Here is a 26763-nt window from a genome sequence, read left to right on the forward strand (position 1 = left end):
GAAGAGAGGGTGGGTTGCCAGGCTACAGAGTGAGCGGTGCAGCTGAGTTAGCCAACGCGGGAGGCGGGCAGCCAAAGCGGTACCTGGCTCTGCTTCTGAGGCTGCTGGATTTAAAGACCCACAGGAGAATTACTCCTGGTGCCCAGAAATAGAAGGGGGATGGTGACCTACCGGAAAACCTCTTTCTGATTCTGTTGGGGGAAGGGACAGGATGACAGAGTGTCACTGTTCTGAGAGGCAGGGAAACCTCTATGTGACTCCTCCATCCCCCTTCGTAAGTGGGTTAGCATGAAGGGAGGAGCTTTGCAACTCCAAGTCTTCTACATGGCCTCTGCTTGAGGACCCAGGAGTGGAGAGTGCAGATTCCGCTCCCTGTTACCGTAGCTGTGGATACAGAACTGAAGGAAAATCCTCGTGGGCTAGCAGCAGCCCTTGACTTGGGCTGCTCTTTACTCAACCCCGTGGAGCCTCTCCCTTGCAGCTGGAGTGGTAGGGAGGGGAGGAGGGTTTTGAAGCCAGTATCTTGGTATCCCACTGGACAGACCAACCTGACTCCATAGACAAGGACCACAAGCAGCCAGGCCTGGGCATGAAACCCTCTTCCTGGGTTCTGAAGTTCTGCCCACAACCTTGAAGAAATAAACATCAAAAAATACTTTCCCTCAACAACATAAATACAGGATTATGATAAAAATTAGGGAAATAATCAAGAAAGGGAAATTAAAATTAATGTACTGTGTTCTTACAACTAAGAAATGACTATTTTCAATATTTTGGTGTATATCCTTCCAGCCTTTTTCTCTTAACATATATAAATTAGGAAAACAAAAATGGAATCATATTATACATGCAAGTTTGATAGCTTTAACATATCTTAACTAATTTTTCACATAATAAAATAGGATTCTGTAATATATTTGGTGAAAGTATGCTATTCTATGGCATGACTGAATATGCCATAATTTATTTTTAGACTGTTTCCCATTTTTAGACTTTTAATTAGTTTACAGCTTTTTGCTCTTATGAACAACAGTGCCATAAATCCTTTCATTTAGTCTATGACTATTTTCTAAAGACAAATTACTGGAAATAGAATTGCTACATTAAAGTATTTGCATGTTTTAAAGACATTAATGCATAATGCCAAATTACCATGGAGAAAGATGGAACCAATTTACATTCCCACCAGCAATGCAATAGAGTGCCCTTTTCCTCCACCTTGATCTGTAGTATGTATTATACCATTCATTTCATCCTCCTGATTTGATAGGTGATAAATAGTACTTTATTTGTGTTTTAATGTGCATTTGTTTGATCACTAACGACTTTGGGTGTATTTTCATATACACGTTGGGATGATTTTTTTTTTATAGTAAATTGCCTATCACATTCCTTGCCAATTTTCCTACTCACATATCCTTTTCTTAAAAATTTTCAAATCTTGGGGTGCCTGGGTGGCTCAGTTGGTTAGGCGACTGCCTTCAGCTCAGGTCATGATCCTGGAGTCCCGGGATCGAGTCCCACATCGGGCTCCCTGCTCAGCAGGGAGTCTGCTTCTGCCTCTGACCCTCCCCCCCTCATGTTCTCTCTCTCTATCTCGTTCTCTCTCTCAAATAAATAAATAAAATCTTTAAAAAATTTTTTCAAATCTTTATAAAATGGGGCTATTTCCCTCTTATCTATCAAATATATTGCAACTTTTTCCAGTTTTTCCTTTGCCTTTTTTGTTCATGATGTTTTTGTCTTGTAGAACTCTTTAATTTCCATGCAACTGAATCCATTGTTACTTTCCTTTGTGTGTTCCTCTTTTGATTGCACACTCAGAAACACCTTCCCCATGTTTTATCATCTCATGGGACAAATACCCTTAATTATTTTTAAAAATAAGAATTATTTTGTCAAGTTCCCCCCCACCCTGCATACCTCAAAAATTCCCTTTTGGGATTTTGATTGGGATTATATTAAATAAATAGATTAATTTGGTGGAGAATTTATAAATTTACAATTTTATATTAGAATATAAGCTTCATGAGGGAAAAAATATTTGTGTTTTGTTCACTGCTGTATCCTAGAATAGTGTCTTGGACTTAGAAAAGTAGCTGGGTTCTAGAGGGGAGGGGGGTGGGGGGATGGGTTAGCCTGGTGATGGGTATTAAAGAGGGCACGTACTGCATGGAGCACTGGGTGTTATGCACAAACAATGAATCATGGAACACTACATCAAAAACTAATGATGTAATGTATGGTGATTAACATAACTAAAAAATTTTAAGAAAATGAAAATCTCAAAAAAAAAAAAAGCAGTCATTATGGGGCACCTGGGTGGAGAAAGAAAAGAAAAGTAGCTGGCACAGTGTAGGTGTTTTAAAAATATTCGCACAAATGAATTTTAAGTCTGTTCAGAAATGATGTATGTCTTCTGTTTATTTGCTTTTTTAAAAAAATGTCCATTAGAGAAGGTTAGTAGTTATTTTCTTATAGTCCCTACTAATTTCTTGTTAAGTTTATCCTGGAAATTTTATATAACTTTGTTATTTTATTTTATTTTTTATTTTTTAAAAGATTTTATTTATTTATTTGACACAGAGAGACACAGCGAGAGAGGGAACACAAGCAGGGGGAGTGGGAGAGGGAGAAGCAGGCTTCCTGTGGAGCAAGGAGCCTGATGTAGTGCTCGATCCCAGGACTCTGGGATCATGACCTGAGCCGAAGGCAGACGCTTAATGACTGAGCCATCCAGGCGCCCCTAACTTTGTTATTTTAAATGATTTTTTTTCCTCCATTCAATTTTGTTTCTGATTATAGCTGTCATCCAGGGAAAGCAGCTTCTTATTGAACTCTTAAATTCTAATAGCTTCTCAGTTAATTCTCTTGGGTTTTGTATATAGAAAAATCACATAACCTGCAAATAATGGTCATTTTGAATCCTTCATTCCAACATTTACCCTTTGGTTTCTTTTTCCAGTTTTCTCACTGCATCCATTAGAACCCTCAGAAAAAAATGTTTAATAATAGATTAGAGAGTAATCGTCCTTGTCTTGTTTCTGACTTTAATAGAAATCCTTTACCACAAGAATTTGAGTTCGTATCATGTTGAGGAAGTATCTTTTTATTCTAGTTCAATATGGGTTCTTCTCAGAAATGGATGTTGAATTTTATAAAATGCATTTTGGGCATTTATTGATTTCTCTTTCTTTGAACTATTGCTGTGATGAATTATATTAATAGATTTCTGAACATTGAACTCTTTTTTCATTTGTGAAATCAGTCATTCCTGCTCTTGTTGCATCCTTTTGAAAATACTCTTCTAGATTTGATTTGCTAGACTTTTATTCAGGATTTTCATATTCATACGTGAGATTGGTCAGAAATTCACTTTTTGGGCAGTCTTCATTTAGTATTTGTTTTAAGGCTATAATTTCATAAGATAAATCAAGGTGAACTCCATACTTCTCTTTGTCCTGATAGAATTTAAATAAGATAGGAAGTCTTTCTTCCTTGGAGGTTTATTACTCACTTGTAAAGCCATCCGGATCTGGAACATTTTTTATAACATTATTTTTCTCAGTTTCATCTAGGGTTTTTAAAAAATTTATTTTGCTGCTTCTTGAGTAAATTTTGATCATATGTTTTAAATAAATAATACATTTCATGGAGATTTTCAAAATTATTAGTGATTTACAGTATTATTTCTATCATTTCAACTTTCTGCTGTGAATGAGAAGACATCCCATTCTCATTCCTGATGTTGCATATTCCCGTTTTCTTTTCTGGCAATATATTTTTTTTTATTATGTGATGTTAATCACTATACATTACATCATTAGTTTTTTATTATTCCTGTTTTCTTTTATGCCAATCCAGATGTTGGTTTATTTATAGATCTTCTCACATAAGCCAATTCTTGGATTTCTATATTAGTTCTACTAATTTTCTAGTTTCCGGATTCATTGATCTTGTTTTTCTATTCACTAATTCTTTTCCATAACTTTTCTTTGGTTTATTTTGTTATTTTTATGTTTTCTAGAGTAGAATAAAATGGATGCTTTATTTTCATATTTAATTGAATAACAAAGACATTTTAGACTATGAATTTTTTTCCCTGAGTGTAAGTTTCATCTTATTCCATGCATTTTGACACAATATTTCCTTTATGGCTAATTTCTACATAGTTTGCAGTTGCTGTTTTGATTTTATTTTTATTCTAAGAACTATCTGGAAGTGTGTTTTCTCATTTCCAAGTGACTGAATTTGTAATGTTTTAAGGGTTTGTTGATAACATCTAGTTTGATTGCATTGTGTTTGGAAAATGTGACCTATTTAATGTCTATGTTGAGAATTTATTGAGATTTTCTCTGTGGCCTAATAATATCATTTTTGAATGATATGTAGGCAGAGACTCTATCTCCAGCGCATAGTATTTAATCTGTATCTTCATTTATTTTTATTTTGTAGAAACTGAGAGTCGTGTTGTCTTCCACTGTATATTTAATTAGTGTTCATTTCTCTTCGTATTTCTGGTAGCATTTGCTTTGTATCTTGAGGAAATGTTACTCAAAGCGTAAATGTTCTTTATAGCTATAGCCTCATGATGGATTATATGTTTAATTCATGTAAAATGACCTCCACAGTGGCCCCTCCCAACCATGGCCCCTGCTGCCTGGCTTTGTCTAGGGGGGCGTATGCTTTTGCTCTGCCTCCCTTCTTGCTGCCAGGGATGAATATTCCAAAGGAATATGGCTTTCCCTGATTTCTACTTTGATGATATTATGACCTCTGTTTATTTTTTTCTTTATATTTGCTGGGCATACTTCTGATGATTCTTTTCTTTTTACCTGTTTCATGTCACTTTATTTTAGTGTTGTTTGTTGGTAACCCTCCCATAGCATTGTCTCCTGGCATCTCTTGCTATAGCAGAGAAATCTGAAACAGCCGGGGTTTTTTCATTCCTTTGTAGGTAACCAACATTTTTTTTTGGTAGATGTTTGTGCATTTTCCCCCTTATCCTTGTATTTCAGAAATGTGCCAGGAAGCATATAACTGTAGGCTTTTTCTCTTTATGGACTTTTTCCTGTGGAATGTAGTAAATCCTTATAATTTATTTACACAGGTCTGTTTTTCAGTTCAGAAATGTTTTCTGTTATGTGAGTGCTGATTATTTATATGCCAGCTCTCTGGTCTTTGTCTCCATTAGCTATCCTATTCTTTCTCATCGTTTTCATGTCTCCGTTCTTATACTTTTTCTTTTGAAAGAGAAATAGAGCTGACCAGCATTCCCACTGCCTCACCAACCAGCATCTGTCAGGAAGACAGTTGGATGTCTGAAAATCTGATTCGGGCATGTCCAGGGTATCTGAGTCAGGGAATGTGGAGGGGGGAAGTTCCAAGAGTCATGAGTTCAAGAGCAGACAGGTTGTTCTTTGTCCAGCTCCATTTGCCTTAGAATTTTGTGGTTGTTTTGTATTTTTATTTTGGTTTCTTTTTTTTGCAATCATGTGTCCTTCAGTCTTAGCTTTCCTGGGGGCGGTTGGGGAGTTTTCATCTTTTTCTGTGTTTTCTTAGGTCCCTTGAGTAAATGGCTTGGTTAGATCTGAGTCATAAACTTGGCGTTCAGTCACCTTAACTTATAAGCATTCTTTCTTTTAAAACCCTGAGAGCAGAGGCTCTGGGGTGCTCGTGGAGCCTTCTGATCTCTTCTCCCACTCTGGGTCTGCGGGTGGGGTAATCCTTTCAGCAAAGCTCTACAGAGTGGGGGAGGGGGACACTGATACAGGACACAGAAGATGGGATGGCATGTTTTTAGACCTATTCTGGCCTCCTTGCCATCCCTGGGATTCCCTAGTTATTTGTAAGAGAAGGAATTAAAGAAATCTCGGTCTGAAGACCCTCTCCCATTATCTCCCCCTGCCCAGCTTTGTCTGTCGGGCTTATGCTCTTGATATGCCTTCCTTCTTGCTGCTAGGGATGAAGTAAAGAGGTAATTACTTGTCTGGGGAATGAACAGAGAGGAGGAGGGGATACCAGAATGGTCAATTCCAATGAGAAATTGCGGACTTTGGAATTTCGTCGTCGTTCTTTCTGCCAGTTCTACTGAGCCTTTGGACCACTTCTTTCTCTGTCAACTACAGTTCCTGGGCACATGCCCTGGAGGTATCCCTCCTCTGGTGGGCACAAGCTTTTTGGGTTTATATTCCTGACATGGGTGTTTCGAGGTTTGCTCTGCTTGCTTTATGTAGGCCCAACAGCATCTTTGTAGGTCCACCTTCACCTTTGTAGACCATCTCATCATTTCAGCTAATGGCAAACCTGATGCAGGACAGATATCACAGTGTGTAATAGCGAGTTTATTGAGATGGTGGAAGCTTCTAAAAGGCGTTTAATCCATTAAAGTTTTTAGTGGGATGCTGGGAGAGGCAGCATCAGGAGGCTCCCAGCCAGACATCATTTTAAGCCAGAACGCTTTCCTATTGATTCTTTTATTGGTTTCTAGACACTGACTAATTGGAAGTGCTGGGGCTCAGATGCCCTCTTATGCCTTCTGGAGGCACACAGGGAGCGGTCACCATTTTTAATGGGATAGACTGGACACCACTTCCTAGACCCCTTACGTGCCCTGAAGATAAGACCATCAAGCCCTCTAGGCCCATTTCCAGATCCCTTCCATATCTCCCCAAATTCCCTGAAAGAATCATAACTAACCAAGGGACTGCACATCCAGAGGGGAGCAGATATGGCCTGACTGAAGCCTGAAGCCCTTCAGCTAACCACACTGACTTCTGGAAGTTTATGACTTGTCAGAAGAAGTTGAGGAATTTACTTCCTGGCTGACTTGACTTCCTGATTTGCTCTGTTTCCAAAGCAGAGGAAAAGTTATATTACATGGTATAGTTTAAAACAATAAACAATAGCAGGTCTAGTGATTAGTATCTTCTTCCAAAACTAACTGATGAAATATACCTATATTTCCACTCAGAAACTTATTCTTGCTTTTATTCAATGTCCATCTTAAGGATTTATTTTGAGCTTGACATCCCAAAAACCCTTCATTTTGTGGTTTGAATCTTGCCATGATTTTTGACCAAAAGCAATGCCATTTTTATCTGAATAAGCAGAAGACTTTCTTGGGCACAACTATCCATTCTATGGATTTTCTCCCCCTGGATGAGGGCCAAAGAATATTTAATTCCCTGCCTGTGGAAGTCTCTTGTGCAGTTGTAGTGTCAGAATTTAGAGAGGACTAGGGCGAGGAAGGAAGGGGGACAGACAGCAGCCCCGACCCTGAGAGCTGCCCTGTCCCCACCCTGTTTCCCTGCAGACTTCTCCATGATGACGCCCATCAATGACCTCCACACAGCTGACCCCTTGAACCTGGCCAAGGGGGAGCGGCTCATGCGGTGCAAGATCAGCAGCGTGTACCGTCTCCTAGACCTCTATGGCTGGGCCCAGCTGAGCGACACCTATGTCACGGTGAGCAGAGCATCTTGGAGTGGGGTGGGTACTGCATGTGGCCCTGACAAAATCCCAAGAGAGAGCTCCTGCCTGTCGGCATGGCCATGCACTGAGCCCTTCCAACATTTCTAACTACTGTGGTCACCTGAAATAGACAACCTTCCCTGTGGCCAGTTCCCTGCATAAGGAGCTAAGAACTCCTGGATCCTATTTCTAGGGCTACCCTTGATCATTGAGAGATTCCTCTTGTAGGTCCATTGCCCCAGTTCCAATAAAGTCCAGGTCCTCTTCATCTTTCGTGTGCTGTGGGGGAGATAAGGGTTTTTTGGGTGTGAGTTTTAGGTGCAGTGGATTCAGGGGAAGTGGGGATTCAAGCAGCGTGTTCTTGGAAATAACCCTTCTGTCTCCTTGCCACTGAGAACATGTGTCTTCCCTCCAGCTGAGAGTCAGCAAGGAGCAGGATCACTTCCTGATTAGCCCTAAGGGAGTTTCTTGCAGTGAAGTCACTGCATCCAGCCTGGTAAGTATAGTCGGGCATCTCATTGCCCATTGCTTATTGAAACGACAGCAGCCTACAGTGACAGGTCATCTTCAGATTAGCCACTGCCATCCTGTCCCTCGTGGAGCTTGCAGTCTAGTGGGGCAGAGAAGACACATGGCCCCAAAGCAGAATACCCATAGTACAACCCAACCATGAGACCAAATATGAGGTGCAGGCAGCAAGTGCAGTAGGAGGTAGGAGGGGGAGGAGATGGGCCTGAGGTTCTCTGTGCCTTGGATTGGACCCCGAAGTCTGGGAATGGGGAGGCCTTCCTAGATTGGGGAATATATTAGAATAACAGCCAGTGCTTTGTCTCAAAGCAGTGCAAGACTGGCTTAGTGCTGGTACCATTAGCAATAGCTTTCTGGAACCCCTTTTGGTTCTCTTGCTCCTTTTAGGTGTAGTAGGAAGAAACGTCCAGAAATTGGTCTTGATAGGAAAGATTCCTGGGTAGGAGGAGGAAAGAAGTAGAAAGGACTGTCTTACAAGCAGAAGAGGCCCTGTGGTTCCTAGATGTGTGGGCTGCTGTGCTGTACTCCTGAGGGCAGAGGGTACCAACTCAGGGCCTCTGCCAGGCTTGACACACACTCACATGTTGATTCCACGTATGCAGTTAAAAGAGCCAGCTGACAAAGTCACAGAGTATCTGGGCAGGGTAGACCTTGAGGGCTGCCAAGGCCACTTTATAGGCAGGAGAGGATGCTGGTGCCCAGGGAGGTAAGTGACTTGCACAGGGCCACCTAAGGAGGTCATGGCCAAGTCAGATTAGGGTCAAAGACACAAGGAGGCACAAGCTCTGCCTTTAAGGCATTTGTGGCGAGTTGGGGAGCAGGCAAGACAAGCAATGATTCAACTCAGAGTGAAGAAGGCTGCCATACAGCAGGAAACTTGGGGAGCCCAGAAAAGGTGCTTGGGCCTAGCAGGAGGGGCAAGGGAAGAGCATGTGGGTTAACCTGATGGTGAAGGACCTTAGTCCCCAGGAGCCCACAAGATAATCAGATTTAGACCAGGCCAGTAGGGAGAGACTGGGCAGAGAGAACTCTGTCCTCAGCAGGGGGAGGACAGTTCAGACAAAGCCGGGCACATGCCACATCCTGATGCATTTGGGAGGACAGTGAGGGGTGACGTCTGGCTCACGTATTCAGTGTCTGAAAGTGAGGCTGGGGAGGGGATAGGGACCAGATGAAAAAATGGCACCAAAAGCATGGTTATGGTGCTTTGGCTTTACTCTGCTGGACATGTAGAGAGAGCGCGCACGCACGCACGCACACACACACACACACACACGCACATGCACACGCACACGCACACACACACATTGTGTGATTGTTAACCATGACACCTACTAGCTCCTTGGCATCAAAAGCGGATTATAAGACCAGTAACTAGTTTCTACCTGTCCTTTAAGATCTAGCTTTTGGGTGATTGGTAAATGGGTGTTTATTTTACTATTATCTTTACCTTTGTGTATTTTGCTTAAAAATTCAAAACAAAGAGAAAAAAAAACAAGAAAAAGGCTCAGGTTAGATATTACTTCCTCTGGGAAGGCTTCTCTGATCCCCCTGTTTTACTGGGATCAAAGACTCCTCCCATCTGCTTCTAGAGAATTCTGTGACTGACTCTCTTCTAGCTTCTCTACACAAGGTGTGGTCTGTGGACCAGCAGAATGGGTATCTCTTGGGAACTTGTCAGAAATGCAGACTCTTGGGTCCCATTCTGGGCCTACTGAATCAGAATCTACATTTTTCATACAGTGCAGTATTGGTTTTAGGAGTAGAATTCAGTGATTCATCACTTACATACAACACCCAGTGCTCATCACAAGTGCCTTTCTAATACCCATCACCCATATACCCCTCCCCCACCCACCTACTTCCATCAACCTGCAGTTTATTCTCTATTGTTAAGAATCCCTCTCTCTTTTTTTCCTCCCTCTTCCCATATGTTCATCTGTTTTCTTTCTTAAATTCCACATATGAGTGAGATCATATGGTATTTGTCTTTCTCTGACTCACTTATTTCATTTAGCTTAATACACTCTAGCTCTATCCATGTCATTGCAAATGGCAAGATTTCATTCTTTTTGATGGCTGAGTAGTATTCCGGGGTGTGTGTGTGTGTGTGTGTGTGTGTGTGTGTGTGTGTGTGTGTGTGTGTGAATACCACAGCCTTACTGTATGTGGGACCAGCCAGAGCCACCAGCAGTTGTGTGTACACACACACACACACACCCCCCTCCCATCTTTATCCATTCATCAGTCAATGGACATTTGAGCTCTCTCCATAGTTTGGCTGTTGTGCCCCTTCAAAGCTGTATTTTTGTATCCTTTGGGTAAATGCCTAGCAGTGCAATTGCTGGATCATAGGGTAGCTCTAGTTTTAACTTTCTGAGGAATCTCCATACTGTTCTCGAGTGGTTGCACCAGTTTGCAGAGAATCTGTATTTTGACAGGATCTCCAGAGGATTCTTATGCCCAGTCAAGTTTGAGAAAATCTGCTCTAGCATTTTCCCTGCTGAATTATAATCAGTCATGTCTCCTGTTAGCCTGTGTCCTCACCAAAAGCAGGAACCAGGTCTCTTCTCCCAACACTAAGCACAGTCCTCGCTCCTGGGGTGCGGGAATGCCTGGAGGCGGTGGGTGTGGCCCACCTGCAAGGAGGGTCCTGAGGGCCCCCACCTGCCTTGTGGCCATAAGTTTCTCTTCCCCGGCTCAGATCAAGGTGAACATCCTGGGAGAGGTGGTGGAGAAGGGCAGCAGCTGCTTCCCAGTGGATACCACAGGCTTCTGTCTACACTCGGCGATCTACGCTGCCAGACCTGATGTGCGCTGCATCATCCACCTGCACACGCCGGCCACAGCAGCCGTGAGTGTCCGCTCTAAGGGCAGCATTTCCGTCCCTGAGGCTGGCAGCAAACCCGTGCTACCCCCTTCTCTGAGGTGCTCCCTGACGAAAGACATAAGCCCCCCAAGCTAGTGGCAATCTCGTTATTTAAAACAGTTCTGGAAAAATTTCCTGAACTCAAGCCAAGGTGAGGAGAGGGAACACCCCATGGGGTAACCCTAATCCTCTCCATTTTTCCAAGCACAGAAGTCTTGGTTTGGGGACATGAGGCAAAGATATGAAGTGTTTGCTCTGCTGCGTCCCCCACCCTGCTACACACACACATAAGCACCATTTACCCAAGTGACGGCACCTCTTGAGTTTCCACTCAGATCAGTCCTCTCGGACTGAAGGCTGGTGCCTGCCCCAACCCCCACCCCCAGCCCAGGCTCTGGTGAGAAGAGATCGTGATAAAAGATAAGATGGTGGGAACCTGGACTTGTCCACTTTTCATAACCCAGGGTGGGCTGTGAGCTGGGGACAGGAACAAGGAAAACTCAGCGAGAGTAGAAGGAATACCCTCAAGGATCAGGTTGTCCCCTAAGAGGCTCTGGTAATTTCTCCATGTGTACCTTAGGCACTCCAGTGTCACTTGGAAAGACCACAACCAAGCAGGTTTGGGTGTCCCCTCAACCTTCAACCCATCTTACTGACTTCCAGACCTTAACACCTACAGGAGCAGAGCGGACTTGTCATTGGCCTGGGTTTTTTCTGTGAAGCACACCAGTTATGAGCACTCAGATTTTCCAGAATATGGGACAGAATGAGGGAACAAAGGCAGGAGGCTCTCCTAAACCTCTCCCTGTTCCTTGCTTTTAATAAAAGGCAGGATTTGAGGCATGGATTTTAACCCTGTTCTCTGGCACTCTTATTGCCCTATCACTAGTGAAAGGGGGCCTCTCAGTGGGCCTCCCTGTTTTCTGCCCTGACCTCAAGGCTGAGGATTTCCACCAGCTCACCCCAGAGGACCCTGGACCCTGCTTCACTCCAGCCTAGTGCCAACTCTGCTATCCCTTATCTTTTCCCAGAATCCTAGGATGAGAGAAGAGCAAGGGGGTGGGCAGGAGCACGAGCTTTCTCAAAGGCATTCTTTGTAGCAATTTTAGAGAGAGGTATATTGACATGGCTACTGTCAAAATGATGATGGAAAGACGTCAGAGGAAGCAGCCAGCAAGCCAGAGCCCAGCCTGGTGTAGCAGAGTCAAAGGGCAGTGCCTTTCTTGGGGGCTTGCTTTCTCCTGCACTAGTCCCCAGAGTAGAGCCTGGCTGTGCCACTCTGAGGAAAGGGCAAAGACTGGGGTGGGGGAGCTGCAGGTGCTAACCATTCCACTGTCTCACTAAAGGTGTCAGCCATGAAGTGTGGCCTCCTGCCTGTCTCCCACAATGCCCTGCTGGTGGGGGACATGGCCTATTATGACTTCAATGGTGGGATGGAGCAGGAAGCGGATCGAATCAGCCTGCAGAAGTGCCTTGGACCTACCTGCAAGGTTTGCTCAGCTGTTTCGGGAAGACACTCTGGGGTGGGATTGTCCAAAGCCTACATCATGAGTGACATGTGTTCAGTGGACAATGTTTAGAAGTTGCACATAAACAAAAAAGTGAAATGTAATTCTCTTTATCCCACTATCCTGAGGTTTTGGTGCATGCTCCACAAATATATTCACATATATTTAGAAAACGTGGATCATAAAATATATCCTCCTTTTTTCCCTTAGTAATATCCAATAAACACCTTTGTATGTTATTAAATATTTTCTAAATCACTATTTTATTTTTTTAAATGTTTTTATTTATTTAATAGAGAGCACAAACAGGCAGGGTGGCAGCCAGTGGGAGAGGGAGAAGCAGGCTTCCCGCCAAGCAGGGAGCCCCGATGCAGGGCTCGATCCCAGGACCCTGGGATCATGACCTGAGCCGAAGGCAGACGCTTAACAACTAAGCCACCCAGGTGCCCCTCTAAGTCACTATTTTAAATTATTAGATTATACCTCATTGTGTAAATGGCTGTGCCACCATTTACCTTAACAAATTGGGACACCGGAAGTCCCCCCCCGCCCTGAATTTTTCCTTGATATAAACAACACATGATGAAAATCCTTTTAGCTAAATCTCTGTATATACTTGAGATCATTTCCTTAGGATAAATTCCCAGGGACACACATTTTAGAACTCTTACTTCATTCAGGCGCATTGCCCTTTCCTCCCCCATAGTCTAGTATATGAGAATGCTGCTTCCCTGCGCTCTCCCCAAACTTGAGTATTACCACTTTTTTTTTCTTTTGCTAACTTGATAGAGAAGAACAGAATCTCACTATTGTTTGGCTTAAATCTAAAGACTTATTTTTTAACAGTACATCATTAGGGGTCGCCAGCTTAGTACGGGAAGTTCTGGAGCTGAGCCTACATTGATGGATGCTTGTTCCCGTCCTTGAAAGGCACTCACTGCCTGAATCATTTCCAGTTGGAGAGTCTCTGCCTTCCCATTCCTGACACAGAGGAGAAATCCCTGCCACTCTCTCCCAACATTCTTTAAAGCCTCATTAGCGGTGCGCGGAGAGGGAGGAGATGTTCACATCTACGAAATAATACAAGAATTTCAGAGATTTGCTATCTACAAAATCTTTTAGGCCAGAGTCATCATCTCTTTCTATTTCTCTGGCACTTGAGAAGAAAAACCTCCAGCTGTTTTCAGCAAGAGAGGATGTGATGATTAGACCACTAGGCCTCAGCCCACTTCTGCAAGGACACATCCAACACATGGATCTGTGTCCCTGCTGTTAGGTGGGCGTCGTCTGGTTCATGAGGATAAAACCAACCAAGAAACAGTTTCTGCATCTGAACTCTAGGGAATCAGGCTTTGTATAAGTTCATTTCTGTTTCTTTCCCCCACCCCCTCCTTTTGTCTGTCTGCCCCTGGCTGAGTGACAAATGTTGCACCAATGGTGAGAACACCTGGGTTCTAGTTCCAATTCTGCCCCTGATTAGCTGGGAGGCTTTCACTTTCTTTAGGCTTCTGTTTCCTCTTCTGCAAAACCAGAGAGTTAAGAGTAGAAGGTCACTATGGCCTCCTTCACAGAAGTGGAGGGTCTTAGAGCTACCAGGGCCTCACTGAGTTCATGGAGAAGAGACTTGAGTCCAGAGAGGTAACATGATGCACCTGTTTCTGCAGAGCCACCCCTCAGAGAGCCACCCCCTTGGGTTTTGATTTCCAGGTCAACTAAGTCACAGGAGCAAGAGATTGCTTTTGAGGTTAGACCCTCCTATTGGACACAAAGTAATTTCATTCACTTTAACACAGACACCAGTTTTTCAGACTTCAAACCCCTCCAAGACCTAAAAATCCAGGTATTGCCCAAAGAAATCCACCAAGCTCTCTGGTCTCCGTTTTAAAAAGCATCTTCTATTTTTTAGGGAGGATGCTTAGGGTTAAAATCACATGCGGGGTAGCATTGGGGTGTTTGCACAGGGAGAATGAACAAGGAGTTGGGGGCATGCTTTGGGATTGGATATGGAAACTGATCTGGAGTAAATGAAAAATCTCTCCTTCTCACTAAAGTTTAAAAGGCTTGAAGTTTTAATTGGCCATTTGCTCCTATGCAGATCCTGGTGCTAAGAAATCATGGAGTGGTTGCTCTAGGTGACACCGTGGAGGAGGCGTTTTATAAGGTCTTCCACCTGCAGGCTGCGTGTGAGATACAGGTGAGCAAGTTCCTCTGGGGAGTGGGCCCTGGCGTGGCTCTGACGGAGGCCCCACTGGCCGTGATTTAAGGACTCCTGGGAGCCAGCCATCTAAAAGCCTTGCCCTATTTCTCTGCCGTGGCACCACCTTATCCTTCTAAAGTTTCGCACTTAGAATCAGTTTTGTAGCTTTAAAATATTTATCATTGTTGCCTAACAACCGGTATCTACCTCTTGGGGGTCAGTGCCCAGGACAGGGAGCTGCCAAGGCCCATCAAATGGAAAGTGGGAGAAACCGTAAAAGGGGATGTAAAAGTTCTTACCATGCTCACGTATTACCTGGGGTATAACTGTTACATCTAGCTAATGCCAAATAGACACCACATCGTAGGTGGGTCTTTTCTCTTTTTGTCTGGAGGGTGTAGTTTGCAAAGACCATGAACATGGTCCATCCAGCCCAGAAAGGGGTGAAGTTAGACATGGCAAGTCTGAACACCAGGGAATCCCCAATGTAATGTCCAGGGAGTCCATTGTGAGATTCTCCTAACTAGTAGGGGATGGCGTGGAGGGTAGGTGGGGATTGTCAGTGATCATGGGACCCCTAAAGGAATTGGTGGAAAAGCAATAGGAAAACACAAATCCTATAGTTTTGCCAGATAACAAGGTGGTGTTACATAAGCAAAACACATGCTCCTTTCAGTGTGGCAAGCTGTCAGGGGTGAGTAAGGGGGCCTTGCAAACTGAATGGACTCCATCCTTCCCAGCTCTGGGATATGTGTCTTTGGGTCAGGGACTTGCTTTCCTCAGCTGGACAAGGGGGGCCTATGGGGTCCTTGTGAGGATGGGTCCTTTCAGATAAGGAGAGGTGTTGCTGATGGTATTTTTAGGACTCAGTTGACAGAAGGGAAGGCTAACTGCTCCAGGATGAGTCAGCTCTTTGCAAGGTTCTTTGGTGTCCTGTCTGCCCTCTTCTGGCTGGTCTGGGCAGAGCAGCGCCCCAGGTGGAATGCCTGCCTTTGTCTTGGGCATTGGGGGACAGGGGAAAGAATGGGATAATCCCAGAGGCATAGCTAGTGGAGGTTCTGCAAGCGGCACCTTTCTCAAGGGTTTTTAAATGAATATGTTGAGAGGACAGTTGTTAAGACAATGATGAAGAGGTGTTAGAAGTGGTATGAGACTGCCCCACCCCCCCAGACGGTGGTGGTCATAACAGAAGGTGGAGAAGGTAGACCCGGGATCAAGGCACTTCCTTCCTGATGCAGCCCCAACCAGGGATGCTGGCCCTGAGCTCTGACCCCGAAGGTAGACCCGGGATCAAGGCAGTTCCTTCCTGATGCAACCCCAGGGACGCTGGCCCTGAGCTCTGACCCCAACTGATGTTAGAACCTGGCAGAGCCTCTGATACGCCCACTTTCTTTCCCCATAACTGTGCTCTAACGAGTTCCCCATCTTCCTTCTGAAGAAGAGGTTTCCATGAGAAAATAGTTCTTACCACTTTGCAAAGACAGCATGGCCTAGAAATGAATGGAGAGAGATGCCCATGTGTCCCCCACCACGTTGGTGAAGGCCTGTCCCAGGCTCCACACTGAAAAATGGCCTCTGTACAGTTTAACCAAAGGCAGGACGGCTGCCTAGCAGCTGGGGAGATGAAAGCACAGAGCTGCCAGCCACTGGCCCTGACAGCCCCAGCGGCTTCTTCCGGCCCTGTCTGCTGTCACTTTCTTTTCAGTCAGGACTGCCATGTGACCTTGTTAAAGTGCATCAGGCGATAGAAGCAAATAACCTCCAGAAAAGCTCCAGTGGCTTTTTTTTTTTTTTTTTTTTTTTAGCTCGTGGAGCAGGGAGGCTTCTAGAGAGAAAGGAAGCTGGAGGGTGTGGAAGCAGAACAGGCCAGATTAGACCAGAGGTGTGGGTGGTTTAGGGCATGGGCGACCCCATGGGCCAGCAGTCTACAGATGCTGTTGTGATGGTAGGCCCTGGGCAGCTCATTTCTGCTTGAACAGCCAGCACTGAGGTTCTGTTTTCATCATGGGCCTACTTTTCTCCCTCAGTGACCTTGGCAAACAAATGAACGTGGCTGTGGTCATTTTAGTGGTTCGAGGCTAAAAGCCTAGTCCATTCTCCTGGGGACAGTGTTCTCAGTGCTCTCTATCGGTTTGGGGTTCTAGGAAACTGGGTCATCCCCAGCTGAGAGAGGCAGCTCCCTGCTCTGCTTACAGGCAGATGGGAAGAAGCTCAGGCAATTCTTCTCCATCTGCTACCCATCGCCATGGAAACTAATGGGGGAAGGGGGAGGTGGGAGGAGGCACAGTTCTTGTAAGGATGTGGGCAGTTCTTTCCTCCATGAATGACTAGGCACATTGTTTCTTTCATAGTAAAACCTCGGAATTTTTTGATCATAAACATTGATGTGGCACTCTATGCCCCAGGTGCTATTCTAGATGCTTTACAAATATTACCTTCAATAATGCTCACGAGGTAGATACTACTATTTTTTTCATTTTACAGATGAGAAAATAGGCACAGAGAGGGTAAATAGCTGCCCCAAATTACACAGCGAATAAGTGGCAGAGCCAGGATTCAAACCAGGCAGCCTGTGTCCGCATCCATGTCCTTAAACACTACGTTTCACTGCCTCCGGGGGAAATGAGGGTCGGTTGGAAAGATCAGCTGAGAGCACTCCAAGTCAGGGTTCCAAGGTCCCAAGGGCTGGAGCCCTGCCTTGGCCAGATGGGCGTCTGGGATGAACCAGGTAATTGACCTACCGGCTGGGATTCACTGCCTTTGAGAGTGCATGCCCACGTGCTCAGCCTGTGTGCGTGTGAGGGACTTCAGCCTTAGAAAATACGGCAACAGAGGCCAGAACCGGAACTGGTGAATGAGCATAGCAAAAAGGTGGATTTGCATTCTGTGTAATCTACACCAACTCACTGTAACCCTTCTAACATTTGGACAACAGTATAGTAGAGCTGACTATCTCCAGGGATATTGGACAAGGACCCTTAGCTTTGGTGGAAAGTTAAAGTCTTTATCTTTGCCAGATAAAAATGGAGCCTCCAACTGGATGCATGCCTTGGATGAAGAGGGTATGGAAAATGAGTGTTCTTGCTTCCTCCTCTTCACCCTTGCAAAGGTGGCCTGGCTGACTTCCACGAAGTCCCATCGGAGCCATTTGTTACACTGGTGAATCCAACACACTCCAGGGTGTGTGCTGGGTCCTCACAGGTTCACAGACTCATGTTGGACAGCAAGCTAAATTGCATCCTTACCTTTTCAGTAAAAACTGGAACACTGGAAGTTTATGTAATCGGATCATTCTCCTGTAATAAGTAGGCTTACAGGAGATATCAAATATTAATCAGATTGCAGCACAGAACACCTGGCTTCCCACTGAAACGACTGGGAAACCACCCTCTCTCAATGTTGCTGGCCTCACCCTGGAAGCCAAATCATAACCAATTATATCTGAGTGCGGGATTCAGGGAGTAGACAGAAGGTACTATTAGATGGATATGGAATTAGAAAATGAGATTGGTTAGATTAATAAATGTCTTCTAGGATCATTCTAAAATCGCTTGCTGTATATACACACCTCTTACCCTAATACTCAAAGCCCATTGCCTGTAGCCACTTGTTCTGTCCCCTTGCCATGGAGCCTGGACAGTGGGGCAAATACTCCAAGTGCACTGGGGAAGCCACGTCTCCCTCCACGGGGCCCGGCTGTGTATTACCAGCCCTTCAGGTGTCTCCTTCTTCTGTGTTTCCTCAACTGACTAATACCACTGTAGAAGATGGGTTCTCCCTTTAGACCTGTTCATTCAGACCATCAGGCTACTCTCCTGTTTTATTGGCCGAGGATCCAGCCTATTTCTTTCAAGTGATTTTTCGCTTAAAAAAGAAAAAAAGGCAGGGGGAGATATCTCAAACACACAGAAAGATGCAGAAGAATAATATACACCCACTACCCACCACTCAGATTTAAAAAGTAAAAGCCTTTTTACTTCAGATCTTTTCCTCTTGAAGAAATAAAATATTATAGACAAGAACTGAAGTCCCCTTTGGAGCCCTTCCTGACCTTAACCCCCACCTTCCCCAGAAATAGTCACAAATTGAGGTTGGTTTGTATCCCAGGTAACTTTTCAGTCCTCTGTATTGCTTTATTCTTGAGGTTTAACACTTGCTGCTTCCTCCTCTTCTGTAGTCTCTAAGAACTAGCATTAAGAAAGAAACTGCTAAGACCTCTTTCCCTGGAAGTGGGTACGTGCCCAGTAACTGGAGTAGCTTTTCTTCTGGGGGGTAAAAAGCCAAATACAGCTCACATTTCTAGACATGTGTACACACACACATACATGCACGCACACTGAGGTCTTTCTGCTCTTTCCTGCAGGTCTCTGCCCTGTCCGGTGCTGGGGGAGCGGAGAACCTCATCCTCCTGGAGCAGGAGAAGCACCGACCCCATGAAGTGGGCTCCGTGCAGTGGGCAGGGAGCACCTTTGGGCCTATGCAGAAGAGCCGGCTGGGGGAGCACGAGTTTGAGGCCCTCATGAGGATGCTGGACAACTTGGTGAGTTGGTTGAGACTCAGTCCCCTGTAACCAGTCAGGGGGGATGCAGTAGGTGGACATGAGAATTGAAGCATCATGAAGCTGTTAAAGCCTCATTGATTGGCAACTGACTCAGAATTTATGGTCATTCTAATCGTAGTTGAGTTTTCTTAAATGATGGCCTTTACCACCCAGTTCTAAAGGCTGTCGATGCCATCTTATATTGTGGTTCAGTTCACTCTTTTATAGTTAGTTCTGCCTTGGTATCTCATGACTTTAATGTAGAAACCATGTAATACTCTAATTTCCTTATTCTGGTGAGCAGCATTCTAACAATATCCTGTTGTAATGATTGAATGAATCAATCATGTAAGGAGTTAACTGGTATGTGTCTAGGGGTGGGCTTTAAAGGATACAAAATCTAACAATCTAGTTGATGATAGGACATATAAATAGGAGACAGTTGGAGAACAAGAGCAAAGCATGCATGATGAGCTAGTTGCAGGAAGAGGACATAACTTCTTCGATTGCTCGGAGAAGTGAAAGATGAAACCTATCCTTGGACGGTTTCTATATCTGATTCATGTTCCCCTCCTGACTGCTACTACCTTGGACCCTCTTTTTTTTAAAAATTTTTTTTTTAAAGATTTTTATTTATTTGCGAGAAAGAATGAGAGACAGAGAGCATGAGAGGGAGGAGGGTCAGAGGGAGAAGCAGACTCCCCACCGAGCAGGGAGCCCGATGCGGGACTCGATCCCGGAACTCCAGGAACATGACCTGAGCCGAAGGCAGTCGCCCAACCAACTGAGCCACCCAGGCACCCATTGTGTCCAGGTCACTGCAATAATTAATCTTTTACTCCTTGCCTCCAGTCCCTCCAAACCATCCTTAACCTTATTACCAGGCTGACGGTGAGGGTCACTTTATAATGATGAAAAACACAATCCACCTTGAAAATACAGTTCCTGTTAACATTCACATGCCGAGTAATCCATGCCTAAATAAAGCACCAGAGCCAGACAGTTTCATACAGGAATTCTTTCAAATCTTTAAGAAACACACAATTCTTTTTTTTTTAATTTTGTTTATTTATTTGAGAGAGAGAGAGGGCACAAGCAGGGTGAGAGGCAGGCAGAGGGAGAGGGAGAAGCAGACTCCCCGCTGAGCAAGGAGCCTGATGTGGGGCTTGATCCCAGGACCCCAATATCCCAGGACCCTGGGATCATGACCTGAGCTGAAGGCAGATGCTTAACTGACTGAGCCACCCAGGCACCCCAAGAAACAGACAATTCTTCTGCCATTTAAACTGTTTCAGAGAGTGAAAGTGGAACATGAAACTGTAACAGTTATAACACATTCAGACCAATCTTGCTTTGAGTTGATGAAAAAATGCTGCATGAAAACTGGCAGGTAGTATCCAGCATAACATTAGAATAATAATACATAATAACAAAGCAAAACCTCACTCCTAGTATTCAAGGATGGTTTAATATTATAAATCTTTTTTTTAAAGATTTTATTTATTAGCACAAGCAGGGGAAGTGGCAGACAGAGGGAGAGGGAGAAACAGTCTCCCCAGTGAGCAGGGAACCCAATGCGGGGCTCGATCCCAGGACCCTGGGATCATGACCCGAGCCAAAGGCAGATGCTTAACAACTGAGCCACCCAGGCACCCCTATTATAAATCTTTTAAATATATTTCATGATATTAGTGAGTCAAAGGATTAAAAACCTTTTGGTCATTTTAATAAATACCAAAGTCATTTGATAAAAATATAGTATCAGTTTATAAAAATAATAGCTGTTAAGACAGGAGGACACTTATTTAACATGATTAAAGTAATTTTTTTCTTAAAACAAGAGCCAATATACTAGTAACACTGGAAGTATTTCCATTAAATTTTGAAACAAAACAATGATTCTTTCTGTCAGCACTTTTAATATTGTTCTGGAATAATACTGGAACTCAATCTAAAGTGGTAAGGCATAAAAATAAATATTGAAAAGGAAACAAAATTACTATTCTGTATAGACAGTATGGTTATATGCCTATAAAATCCCAAAGAGCCAACTAAGAAAAAATATTAGAAACAATGAGTGCATTTTAAAGTAGTCAGTTATGAAAATATATTTAAAAATTAGTAGCTTTTTTTGCATCTTAACATATAATAATATATTTGAAAATATAGTAATGGGAGAAAATAGCCCTATTTGCAAATGCAGAAAGAACATAAAACATTAAGCAGAACTGATTTAAAGAAAACCATAATTGTTTACCAATAGACGTCAGAGAAAACCTGAACTTAATAAAGAGCCACAATTTCCTCTTGGTTAGAAAATCCCATAGGGTTAAGAGGTTGCTTTTCCAAATTAATAAATTCAGGGTAATTCCTTCAATAATAGGGGAGCACAGAAGGACTTAGCAAAAATGTTTTTCCAAGTGAAATTCAGAATGGCTAGGAAAATCCTATAAAAAGAAGAGTAATTAGGGATTCTTCTCCCATCACATGGTAAAGCATGAAAAATCTTCAGCAACTAAACAGAGGAGCACCAGTGCAGAATGAACAGGTGAATCAGTAGGACAGCTTAGAGAATCCAGAAATAGACCCTAAATGTATGAGAACTTAACACAGGGCAGCTAGGCATCTTATAAAACAGTGGGAGAAAGATTGAGTGCTAGCCCTTTGGGAAATAAATAAGGTGGATCATTCCTTTCAACAAGATGAATTCCACAGGGCTCCTGGGTGGCTCAGTCAGCTAAGCGTCTGCCTTCAGCTCAGGTCATGATCTCAGGGGCCTGGGATCGAGCCCCGCATCGGGCTCCGTGCTCAGCAGGGAGCCTCGTTCTCCCTCTCCCTCCTCCCTTCCCCCTGCTTGTGCTCTCTCACTCTCTATCTCAAATAAATAAATCTTAAAAAAACAACAACAAAATGAATTCCTGATTTATCAAAAATTTGAACATAAAAAGTAAATTCATATAGATATTAAAAAACAGATTTATATTTTTGATGCTCTTGTGTTGGGAAAGAACTTGTCAAGTATGGTGGGAAAGTCTAACAAATATTGACAGATATGATTATATTAAAATTGAAAGTGTATATTTTTATAAACTATCTCTCCCATCATAAAGCTGAAAGGCAAACTATGGAGGAAAATATTGCAACATCTGTGACATTCAAAAAAGTAATATCCTTAATGTAGAAAGCGGTATTATGAATCAATGTGAAAACAGTAAACATCTCAATAGAAAAACAAACCAAGAACACAAGCAGTTTACAAAGGGAGAGATTCAAGCGGCCAATAAAAATATCTAGTTTTACTAGTAATAAAAAAAAAGAATTTAAAAAGTTGGAGGATTTTACTTTTAACCCTTCTGATTGCCAAAGTTTTGTTTTTTTTTTTTTTAAACCTCAGCAATATTCAGCAGATGGGAGGGAGGTGAGAACTGAGAACTCCAGTACAATTGGTAGAAGTATAAATTGGCTCAACATTTTGGGAAGATAATAAATACATGAAAACTTTTAATGTATACCCCTTGACCCAGTAATTTTTATTTTAGGAGAGAATCTTTAATTGCCTAAAGAGAACTGTATAAATATACTTATTTCACGGTTGTTTATAATATTTTAAAAATGACAAAGTGTCAGTGCTATCAATTACTTTTTACTAAATCATAAAAAAATAAAGGTTTCTGTGTGTTTATAGGTTCAATAATGTGAAAAAAATCTCTAAATCACATCAATAAACTAGAAAAGCAGCTTGTAAAGTTGCTTATGCAGTATGGTCCCATTTATGTACTGTTTTATATATGTAATTTAGAACACATATATAATTAACATATATTCTGTAGTTATATATTATGTATATACTTATATGCACATATATATATATGCTTACGGAGATGACCAGAAAGATTTTTTTTTAAAGATTTTTTTTATTTATTTGAGAGAGAGAGAATGAGAGATAGAGAGCATGAGAGGGAAGAGGGGCAGAGGGAGAAGCAGACTCCCTGCTGAGCAGGGAGCCCAATGTGGGACTCGATCCCGGGACTCCAGGATCATGACCTGAGCCGAAGGCAGTCGCTTAACCAACTGAGCCACCCAGGCGCCCTGACCAGAAAGATTTTTAGTGGTTATCTCTGGGGATGAGAATTTTTAATAAAACCCACTTCTTTCTTATGTTTTTCCATATTGCCTGATTTTTCTAGATAGGTCTGTATTTTCTTTATAATCAGGAAAATATTTTAATGCCTCTTTAATTTAAAAAAAATAAGAAGATAGGCCAAGCCAAAAAAGAATCCCATGGGGAGCTCTCAGGATGACTGAATGTTCTCACCAAGCAGGAGTCGTTTCTACCTCTGTGGGACATGGTCTTGCTTAGGAGACAGGGATGTTCCTGAGTCAGATTTCAGGGTTCTGAGAAAGAAATGGCTTAGAAGCCTTGGAGTCAAGAAAATGAGGGTTGACTATTAGAATCAGCTGGCAAGCTTTTAAAAATCCTGCAGCGCAGACATTGTCCAATGAAATCAGCTCTGAGGTGGGTGCAAGTACCAGCATTTTTAAAGCCCCCAAGGGATCCCAGCATGCAGCCAGGGCTGAGAACCCCTGGAGCAGATGGAAAACTGGAACACTGTTAGGGTAAGGAGACCTGTCTGGTCCACAAGGTTCTAGGGATTTTCTCAGCTCTGATCAGAGGGCTTGTTGGGGTGAAGGAAAGAGGGCGTTGGGGGACCAGGAGAAGGGAACAATTCTGAAACACATCAAAGGAGCAGCGTTGTGTTATGGAGAGTTTGGGTTAAACTGAGTCCTTCACAAAGAAGGGGGCAAAGGGTATGTGAGATATGTGCGTGGAGGCCATGTTTCCCACAGTAAGTGGTTCTGTTTCTGTCCTTTTTAGGGTTACAGAACAGGCTACACGTACCGCTACCCCTTTGTTCAAGAGAAAACCAAACACAAAAGTGAGGTGGAAATCCCAGCCACCGTCACAGCCTTCGTGTTTGAGGAGGATGGCGCCCCGGTGCCCGCCCTGCGGCAGCATGCCCAGAAGCAGCAGAAGGAGAAGACCCGTTGGCTCAACACGCCCAACACCTACCTGCGGGTCAATGTGGCTGATGAAGTTCAGAGGAGCATGGGCAGCCCCCGGCCCAAGACCACAGTAAGGAGGAGATCAGGGTGGAGGGAGGATGCATGGCTGTATCTGTGGGTTAAGCAGCTTAATTTAAAAGGGGAACAGAACAAATATCCCATGGACTGGGTTATTATAGTTTCCCTTTAGAGCTTCCTATTGGGCATCTAGGGGCAGCTGCTCATGCCCGCAGAACCTCTGATCACCTGTTTCTTGCACCTCTACACTGAGGTTTGGGGCCCAAAGAAGAGATTTCTCCAGAGGGTGGCTGGACCTCACTCCCAGCAGCACAAAATCCAGGAACAATTGGTTTTTGCTTCTTGCTCCCCCATATACAGGAGGCTTCTGGGAAGTTCATGGGCATCCAACATTTGGATTGTCCGTATGATGCAAACCCAGGAGATGGGTGGGATATGAGTTTCTATTAAGTTGTCTTCTCCTTCTCCACACCTCTTCTCGTTCTCTCTCTCTCTCTCTCTCTCTCACACACACAGCAGTACGCATACACACACGACTCTTAATTTGATTTTTCATTAACATTAAAGTAGCTGAAGGCAAGTAGAATAGCTCTTCATTAAACAAACAAACAAACAAAAAAGATGAAGCCCTGCAATTTAAAATCAATAAGTCAGGGCACCTGGGTGGCTCAGTTGGTTAAACATCAGACTCTTGATTTCGGCTCAGGTCATGATCTCAGGGTTGTGAGATTGAGCTCCATGTTGGGCTATGCATGCTCGGTGTGGAGTTGGCTTGAGAGTATCTCTCTCCCCCTCCCCCTGCTCTCTCTTTCTCTCTCCCTCTAAATAAATAAATAAAATTGAAAATCAGTAAGTCATCTGATGCTAAAGGTCAAGTGGCTGCCTGTTTGTCAAATTGGTTGTCAAGGTTCTGAGCCCTACTCTCCAGCGCTCTTTATGGCTATTGACCTGGGGGCCTTCTTTGGCAAGCAGGTCATTTGTTCCCCGTCTCTGTTCTGGGAGACCGACCTCAAGGAGGCCCAAGAAGAGAGAACATCTCTCTATAGGCTTGCTGACCTTGCACATGGACCGCTTGGCCCAGATCTCAGGGATGGGCCATAGGGGAGGACATGGTGACTTTATTCCTTTACCTTACCCACCTGGCCTTGTGTTTGTTCAGTGGATGAAGGCTGATGAGGTGGAGAAATCCAGCAGTGGCATGCCAATACGGATTGAAAACCCAAACCAATTTGTGCCTCTCTATACTGATCCCCAAGAAGTGCTGGACATTCGGAATAAGGTAAGGTGGGAGCTGCTTCTCTTGCCATCTCTTCTCCCTCAAGCGGGAAGCAGTCTCAGGTCCCACAAATATAAGCTGAGTTCCCAGGATGTACCTGTCTTATCAAAACCCCTGATTCCTCTTAGGGGAAAGAAACTACCATATACGGGCCATTCTCTAGCACTGTGCTAACTCTATACTTATGTGGTCCTAAATAACCCTCGTACGTAAAGAAGTTCTTGCTTATGACATTAGATATGTCTAAGAAACCTGCCCATAAATTGAGTTTTTATGAATTTTATGCTTTTTTCCTTCCAGCTCATTTTCAAAATTTCGAAATCCTTTATATTTCTCTCTCAACCTTTGCTTTACAGTTCACTCACATTTCTCACGTTACTTTAAAAACTTAGGTTGTAGTAGACCACCTCCAAAAGGTCAAATGTACTCACAGAACAGTGATTTAATGTATGGTTCAAGGACCTTCTGCAGTGCTGATTTAAAATGCAGATGCCCAGGTCAAATCCCTTGTTCCTCCCCAAGGAGAGACTCCGATTCAGTGGTTGTGGGGTGGCTCCAGAAATCTGTGGTAGTCAAGAAGTTTCTCAGGGGCTTCAGTAAAACGTGAGGCCCTCCCTCCAGGATCTACTATGCGTTGTTTCACTCTTCACCTCTTACAGTTACCTCCTCAGAGTTCATGAGAATCCGGTATTTTACATAAACTGCTCATTCACTCTGAAGCACACATGGAGACTGTCTCTTAGAGGACACACTATGTTAGAAATAGGGGAGACAGGCCCCCGCCTCACTGGAGGACCTTTGTAGACCCTAGTCAAGAGCACACGAGACACCAGGATGCCCTCCAAGTGCCCCCTCCAAAACTCCACACCCTGACGCTCAACAGCTAGCTCACTCTCCCCTTCCCTTGCCACACAGATTCGAGAACAAAACCGACAAGACGTGAAGTCGGCAGGGCCTCAGTCCCAGCTCCTGGCGAGTGTCATCGCTGAGAAGAGTCGAAGCCCGGTACAGCAGAAGCTGCCCCTGTCTGGAGGGGAAACGTGTTTGCCTTCTGGGTCTTCAGTGCCTGGGGCTAGGCAGGAGGACCCCTGAGTCCTCGTGCCCACCGTCCCCTATGATCTTGGGCACTGGTGCTCTTGCTGCAGGACGGATGCTGTGAGGACCAGGGACAGTGTGTAATTGCCCCCTGTGGGTACCGGGCGGGGGTGCAGCAGCCCAGCCTGCCCCAGGAGTGATGCTGACTTCCATGCTTCACCCATGGAACTCCACTCTGCCCTCTATTGCTATCCT

The 26763-nt window shown here is 44.0% G+C and overlaps 1 protein-coding gene across 2 annotated transcripts in view; it reads left to right on the plus strand.

Annotated features, from left to right (window-relative positions):
• Positions 1–26763, plus strand: part of ADD2 (adducin 2) — a 103960-nt gene that overhangs the window by 65616 nt on the left and 11581 nt on the right. For both annotated transcript variants that reach the window (XM_028116370.2, XM_028116369.1), the window contains 9 exons: positions 7316–7467; positions 7889–7969; positions 10706–10855; positions 12217–12360; positions 14474–14572; positions 18939–19115; positions 23992–24249; positions 25357–25476; positions 26389–26478. In XM_028116370.2, the coding sequence (XP_027972171.1) occupies positions 7316–7467; positions 7889–7969; positions 10706–10855; positions 12217–12360; positions 14474–14572; positions 18939–19115; positions 23992–24249; positions 25357–25476; positions 26389–26478 (1271 nt within the window). The remainder of the gene's footprint in view (positions 1–7315; positions 7468–7888; positions 7970–10705; positions 10856–12216; positions 12361–14473; positions 14573–18938; positions 19116–23991; positions 24250–25356; positions 25477–26388; positions 26479–26763) is intronic.

The sequence above is a fragment of the Eumetopias jubatus genome, unplaced genomic scaffold, assembly GCF_037043125.1.
Source record: "Eumetopias jubatus isolate StellerSeaLion01/CBP00866 unplaced genomic scaffold, mEumJub1_p1.0 scaffold_9, whole genome shotgun sequence".
Lineage (NCBI taxonomy): Eukaryota > Metazoa > Chordata > Mammalia > Carnivora > Otariidae > Eumetopias > Eumetopias jubatus.